The following is a 7,949-nucleotide window of genomic DNA, read 5'->3' on the forward strand; positions in this document are numbered from 1 at the left end:
GTAGGGAAAAATAATGTGTGATCATGTAATTTAAAGCTGGAATGTAATGCAAAGGAGTTGATTTTAGGTTGTATAGGGAGCAATAATTCTGCCATTTCTTAATTTTTGATTTTCTGATCTTAACTTCTAAATAATTTTTATATGATAAGATTTCATTGCAGTGGCCCATAATGCTAAGGAGCAGAGTTCAGCAATCTATGACCCACAGACCAAATCTGGCGCACAGAGATTTTCTCCAGTCCGCCAAGTTTGCCAAAAAAACCCTTTATATAGCCTGCTTTTTGGATGGTGTCACTCATACAGCTTAATACTTACAAAGTGCAGTTAAAACTCAAGCAGCAACATATTCAAGGAGTTTAGCATGTGCTAAGTGCCCTCTTAGTGTTGCAGTGTTGTTCCCTTTCAGGTAAGGATTATCTCCTTAAGGCATCCTACCTTTAATAGGTCACTACATCCCACTGATTCATAACTGTTGCCAGTGAATGTGTGACACCAACCTAACACATGCACCTATAACAAATGAACCTGTGATGAGGCCCTTAGTACGTTTTCCATGAGAATATGCCACCCAGTAGCAGAATATCTAATAACTGCTGCCTCCGGCCCACATTAGAATCAAGCTGCATTAGTTCAACTCGCTATTAGTGAAAGGTTGCTGACCTCTGTTTGTGGAAGGCCATGCAAATTATCCAGGGATTGTAAAAAACAAGCTTTATCCTATAAGTCTTATTTATTCAGCTCATGAAAGAGAAGGTTGAAAGGCAATTTGATCACTTTGTACTGCTGGGTTTACACAATGCAGATTGGATTCTGGAGAGATTTTCACTGTCAATAAAAGGATCTGGCAGTTGGAAGCTGAAGTTAGATAAATTCAACCTTGAAATAAAATGCAATTTTCTATTAGGGAGGGTGATTAAAGATTTGAATTGCTTGTCTAGGGAGGTAGCACATCATCACTTGAAGTTTTTTAAATATTAGGTATCTTTTTAAAAAAATGCATTTTAAATAAGCTTCTGGGGAATATTATGCAGGCTGTGTGGGGAGGGGCAGAGGGGTCTGCTGGTAATTTTTGTTGGCTTGGAAATCTGTGGATATACATTTTCATTGCCTTCCTTTATGGGTAATGAGGACAACAGCATAGCCTGAATACAAGATTGCCAACCCAAGACATTTTTTTTTTACTCACAAACTGCAAACTTTTTACCAGCAACCACTTTTTTTACTGACACATTTTTATTGATATATATTTTACATAATGCAAATGTAGCTATTTTGCAAGACCCCAGTTAGAAGGGCTGGGCTCAGATTTAGGGATTTAAAACCAAGTATAGTAAAGAAGTATACTTTGGTTGTCAGTAAAATGTTTCCAGTAAAAAAACCCCCTTGGATTGGTTTAAGAGGTGTGATGGAAAGCCTATGGTAGAGGATTTATATGTATATAACTTTCTCTCTCTCTATATATAGAAATATATTTTATTAAAAAATCATGCAAGAATTCTAATAATCTGAACCGTAAGCATTTCTCTTAATATTGCATGGCATTTCACTTAAAGAAAACGGGGTAATCAAGAGTTATGTAAAATAAAAGCAGAAACAAAAAATTAATAGATTCATAGACATTAGGGCTGGAAGGGGCCTCGGAAGATCATTGAGTCCAGCCCCCTGCCCCAGGGGCAGGAAGTCAGCTAGGGTCAAAGGATCCCAGCAAGATAAAGTGTCCAAATGTTTCTTAAAAGAGTCCAGAGTATTTGCTTGTACCACCTCTGGAGGGAGTCTATTCCAGGCCTTGGGGGTTCGGACAGTAAAGAAGTTTTCCTTATGTCCAGCCTGAAACGGTCTTGGAGGAGTTTGTGACCATTTGACCTTGTCATCCCTTGGGGCGCTCTGGTGAATAGGCTTTCCCCGAGATCCTGACGTACACCCCTTATATACTTATAGGTAGCCACTAGGTCACCCCTGAGCCTGCGCTTTTCCAGGATGAAGAGTCCCATGGGTCTCAGCCTCACATCACTGGGCCTGTTCTCCTGCCCTCTGATTGTGCACGTGGGTCTCCTTTGGGGTCTCTCAATCTTTTCCACATCTTTTTTAAATTGTGGAGCCCAGAATTGGATGTAGTACTCCAGCTGCGGCCTCACCAAGGCCGAGTACAGTGTGAGGATGACATCCTGGGATTTGTTAGAGAAGCATCTATGGATGCAAACCAGAGTTTTGCTTGCTTTAGCAGCTATGACATCGCAATGGTGGCTCATATTCATCTTGTGATCAGTCATGACTCCCAAGTCCCTTTCGGCTGTGGTGCTAGTAAGCGTAGCACTGTCGAGCCAATAAGCGTGATGCGTGAATCTTCCCTGCTTTTTTTATACATCATAAGTATACAAAAGGTATATACCTAGTTATACCCACTGTAAATCCCCTTCAGAGTCCTGGTTTGTGGACAATGAATTTTCACTTTATTATGATAGTATCTAGGGACCTTACTAAGAGTGGCAGATGTTTTAGATGAGAGGCAGAAACCAGGCCAAAACGTAGCAAGAGCATGCAGGAATGGAATATCAAAACAAATGTCTTAAGGGGAAATGTCTGTATTGCAAATAAGACTGCAGCTAGATAGATCTCTGTGTAAAAATTCCAATCTGTGTTAACTTCTCTTGATGGGTATGTTTTACAGCTGTCCTATGCTATTGGTCTGAGCCATCCTTTAGCTATCTCAGTGTTCCACTATGGTACTTCAGATAGATCAGAAGAAGAACTGCTTGACATTGTGCAGAAAAACTTTGATCTACGTCTTGGCGTCATCATAAGGTTTGTCTTCTGTTGAAACAATATACCAGAGGGAATGGCCTTTAAAAAAGTCCAGTAGTGGTGTCTTTGTATCTCCACTTAATACTGACTGTGCAACAAAATGGTCCTCAAATCATATTCCTCTGTAACTTAAAACAGAGATGTCAAACTCAACTGGCCCCCTGCTAGCCAGATGGGTGGTGTAGGACTGTTTCACAGGCTGGATGAATGGCATGAATCTGGCCCCAGTCTAGATCTGGCCCACAGACCCTCACCTTCATGCTGGATCCAGTGCATGTGGTATCTGTTCCAACTGGTCCAAAACCTGGTGAGAAGAGGCCCGGCATCCTGGGCACTTGGCTGCTGCTAAGGGAACAAACCATGGTGCCATGCCAGGCTTCTTCCTGTGGCTGCTGGGGCTCCAGTGCCACTGCTGTCTCCTGGGTACTTGGCAGCTAAGCTGATAAGAACTGCAGTGGTGGAGCTCCAGCAACATTACAGAAGAAGCCCAACACCACTGGTGGTTGCCTGCTGCCGCAGGAACAAACTATGGTGTCAGACTTCTTCCAGTAGTTCCGCTGTGGCTCCAGCGCCACAGGTCATGCCTGTGTGCTTGGCTGCTCCTGCAGGAAGAAGCTGTGCTGCTGTTGGGGCTCCAGCATTGCAGGTTTCACCCATTGTAAATAGAGCCAAGGCAAAAGCTGTAGGCTGGATGTTTGTCACCTCTGACCTAAAACTTCCATTTACCTATAATACTCTATACTACATATTTTACCCAGTTTATAAGCTGGTGTCAGTTTGGTTCTACTACACCTTGTGCCCACACAACATAGCTTACATGTATTTCTAACCATGGCCATGCAGTGCATTGTGTGAACTGAGTTGTAGCATATTTGTCCAAGAGTAAATCAAATTTAGCACAATTTCTTTGTGGTGTAATCAGGCTTGCCTGATAGCATCTGCAACTGGGTTCCTAGTGCTTCTACCTCTCCAGTTTATCTGAAGGGCATCCCAGAATCATGACATTGATAGGAATGCTCTCCAATCAGGGTTCCCTGCCTTCTATCCTTTTTTGGGTGGCTGCCCTGATATGGTATTGTTGCTGTGGACCCATTTCTGATACCCCTGTTGCACAAGTAACCTCAGTGAAGTCTAAAGGGTTCTTTGTTGACTAGACTGTCTTCACTCATGTTGAATAATATCTTGTGTATTCAGAAAGTAGAAATCTAATACATGATATTGCTAGTCATAGGAAGGTAAGGCAAAAACATCCATAATCGCTTTAGGGAGGTGAATTTCTGTGCTTGCTACTTGTCTGAAATGGAGACTCCAATTAACTGGTTTCACAGGGAGGAAAAGATGCAATTAGTAGTCTAGAACAAAAACCCTAACAAAAGATTCTGTCCTTATCATTGTTGTATCCCATGAAGCCTGTTGACTAACTGTTCACTGTTCCTAATATTTTTTCCCCCAGTCACACTCTGTGGTAACCAACTCAACAGATTCTTTGTTGTATCTCAACTATTAGGGTGCAGACAGAAGTTACATTTGTTGCATAATTGACTCCTTGACAGTGCTCTACAACTGTGCCCTGACAGAAGAGCACGGCTGAAGAGTGCTTTAAAAATGCCTGATCGTGCCACTATTTGAACTCTCATTACGTAAGGGTTCAGATGAAGATGCTTCAAAGCGAAGCATCATTGATGTCCGTCAGCATGTGCCAGGAGCAGGGCTGGTCTGATATAGCCCAGTCCAAACCCGAGTGCTGCCTTTAGAATGGGGGGGGGGGAGTTCTGTCTGGGGTTTGCCTAGCCTGTGCTGGAGAGCGGGGCCAGTAGATTGGAACACCCCTCTGCACCCCAAGATGAGGGAGGGCTCCAAATTACCTGCCCTGCTCTCCAAAACAAGCTAGGCCAACCCCAAACCAAGCTCCCTCCCCTTCCTTCCCCCCCCATTCTGAAGACAGCACGGGAGCTGGGGGGCAGGGGAGGTGGGGCCAAGGGAGAGCGGCTGCAGATATGCAGCCTCTCCAAACTGGAGCTCAATCCTACAACCCCCAGACCCAACAGCAAATATCTGTTGGGTGACAGGGAGCCCTGTAACTCATGGCACTTCCTGCAAAGTGCCATGAGTTACAGCGTGAAGCTGCATGTCCATCAGCACCCTTAGATTTATGTTTATGCTACCTTAAAATAATTCCCTTATCTGTCTGAAGTGCTAGTATAAACTTCAGCAATCCTTACCATAATTTTGAAAACATTGCTTTAATTATTTGTTTTTATTTTAAATCTGGCACTTTTCATGATTCCAGTCTGAAGAGGACTATAAATAAACAGTGTCTGGAATTTCATGCATACTGCCTCTGAAGAAAAGCTCAACATATAACAGAAGTAGTAAATGTTTTCCCCTCTAAATAGTCTGATTAAAGTTTCTGTCTACCTGTAGCAAAACTATAACAAGTTAAGCATTTAGGTAAGAAACATTCAACCAATCTGTCTAAATCTTGTTCTGTTTCAATCAACATTTAACTTTGAATTCACATAGTTAGCAGATCTATTGAGCAAGATCAACCCTTATGTACTTCCTTTTAAAACAAGGACCCTTCTTGATTTTCTGACAGTTGACATTTTTTTAGATCCAGGTTGGCATTTTTTGTTATATCTCCAAAGTAAAATCCTTCCCATGGTAGTGACAAGGATCCCTAGTCTGCACTTCCATAGGCACATTACACAGAATAGTCAGTTTGCTAGTACAACCAGAATTCTTATTTGATTTTTCCAGGATAGTTGTTTATTGGCAAATGACACCACTGATTTCTGTTATAATACCCAGATCATTTTCCAAGTTTGAATTAATGCTATATTTTTCAAGGACCCAATATATTCCCCCGCCCTTTCTTGAAGAACTGGACAAAACTATCATAATAAGTAAAAGAAGGGGAGGAGAGATGAGGATCAAAGGTGATAGCAGTAATGTTGTCAATCTAGAAATCCAAGTTAACTTTTTTCTTTTCTCACAAGCCTTTTTAACTCTCTTGAACAGCACTGACATCCATTCCTATCAATGAGGAATCAGTCTTTTGAATCTTTCTTCCTTGTTGCTCAGTCTTTATGTTGTATCCTCTTCAAAAATCAGGGCCCTTTCCAAAGCCTGTTCAAATGAATAGGATTTTTTCCTATTTATTTATGTGGTCTTTGGATCAGGTTTTACAATTGAACAAGGCCCTTCAGAGAGAAGATTTAAATCCCAGTATATTATTGGTCCTAGATGTGCTAAACCATAAACACTTTAAAAAACACAGCAAACAAAGCAAAAATAATCAAAATATATTATTTTATTAGTCCTATAGTCATTATCATTAGATGTACATGTCTAATTCAGTTTTGTAAAACAAATTTTAGCCTTTGAGCATCTTTGGGAATGCTTCCAATACTTCACTGACAGTCATTTCTACATCTGAGTTCATACTAGCACACCTGAGTTCAGGTTTTTAGCTGGAGCTAAAACATTACAGACTGCAGAACTGCAGAAGAAAGGATAGTTTGAATAGTGGAATATCATGACTATTAAAAAGGTGAGAGGATCATTAATAGGTGTGGAGTAGAGAGATTAGCAGGAATCAGGGAGACGATAATGAGCCATGAAGTCAATTGATTCCCTCACTGGTTCCTGGATAGGATGCTGTTGTCACTGCCAAAAGCAGTTGGTTTCGAAGTTAGAGTGGAGTAAGAAAAGGTGAAGGGCTCGTACAACTGCACCCCCTGGATCCACCCCTGGTCTGCATGGTCAATTAAAATCTGCCCCTTGATTAAGGGGTATAATTGTAAACATATTACTCCACAAAGACAGACAATGCATTACATATGGGCCTAGTCTTAAAAATAAATTTTCTTTTTCCTTTTTATTAAGGGAACTGGATTTGAAGAGGCCAATCTATCAACAGACTGCATGTTATGGACACTTTGGAAGAGAAGAATTTACATGGGAAATGCCAAAAAAACTCATTTATTAAATTTTTCAGAATCTGTCTTTTGTAATAATAGAGAATGAGAAGGTACAACTTCTAAACTGCCAAAGTGGAAATATTTTTTAAAATTTTTTAATAAGATGACATTCTGTAACTGAAGAATATATGCATTGAACATAATTGCATTTACATTGTAAAAAACAATGAAATTTTCTGCTGGATTTTAATACATGCTTATTAGATTTTGCATCTCTTCACTTTTTTCCTTCAGAAAAGGAATTTTTGCCCTACACATTTAATCACTTGTGGTGATTCAGAGAAATTAAGAAAAATACCTACTATATGATATTGCCTGTTGTTACCTATATATGACTTAACTATGAGACAACATCTACTTAAGTTTGCTTGTAACATGAGTCTAAGTTTTATACAAAAAATTGCAAAACTAGAACTCTTGGTTCAGAGATGATACCTTTTATTAGACCAACTAAGAAATCACAAAAAAATTATCTTTTTCTGCAAGCTTGTGGGCATGAATGCCCTTCTCCTCAGGCTCAGGGAAAATAAAGATGATAAAAAGTCCCCATATGTAGAAAATAACTTCATTTTTGCAGAGGAAGCTGAAGGTGGAAGTCTGTTCCTCTGGGTCCATGAGAGTGTCTTTGAATTGCTCTTTGATGTGCAGATAAGGCAGGATTCTTTCCTTGGTGGTGTCAGATGGCAGACAGGCAGGGAGGTGTAGAAATCTTTCTTGTTCAGCAATGACGTTTAAATACAAAATTGGCTAAAATTCGGCATCTTCCATGTCTCAGGGATGTATCTGGTAGCCATGTTGGTCTGAGACACAAAGAAATGCAAAACTCTAGAACTCCTGGTTCAGAGATGATACCTTTTATTAGACCAACTAAGAAATTGTAAAAAAAAAATATTTTTCTGCAAGTTTTACACATACACTTCTGTGACAAGCTGATAAGTGACTTACTTTCCAACACCAGTCTTCACTCCCTTAAACCTTTTCTCTTTTGGGCTGGAACAGTTCAGGTTTGGCCTATGTAGATTTTAGTTGACTGTAAAAATTGAACTAAATTAGTTTAATCTAATCAAGTCTTAAAACCATGAAGGTTTTCCTGTTATAAAAAATATTCTGAGGACTTGGCACTATACTAGTGCAAGTGGCTGAAAACAAAAATCTAAGTTAATT

At 40.2% G+C, this 7,949-nt stretch overlaps 1 protein-coding gene across 1 annotated transcript in view; it reads left to right on the forward strand.

Annotated features, from left to right (window-relative positions):
- The window catches only part of LOC102369974 (S-adenosylmethionine synthase-like), a 43,828-nt gene extending 36,418 nt beyond the window's left edge, over nt 1–7,410 (forward strand). The window contains exons 8-9 of the mRNA XM_006019670.3: nt 2,669–2,802; nt 6,691–7,410. Coding sequence (XP_006019732.1) covers nt 2,669–2,802; nt 6,691–6,793 — 237 coding nt within the window. The 3' untranslated portion in view covers nt 6,794–7,410. The remainder of the gene's footprint in view (nt 1–2,668; nt 2,803–6,690) is intronic.
- Nucleotides 7,411–7,949: the final 539 nt, after the last annotated feature.

Source organism: Alligator sinensis, unplaced genomic scaffold, assembly GCF_000455745.1.
Source record: "Alligator sinensis unplaced genomic scaffold, ASM45574v1 scaffold607_1, whole genome shotgun sequence".
In the NCBI taxonomy this organism is placed as follows: domain Eukaryota; kingdom Metazoa; phylum Chordata; order Crocodylia; family Alligatoridae; genus Alligator; species Alligator sinensis.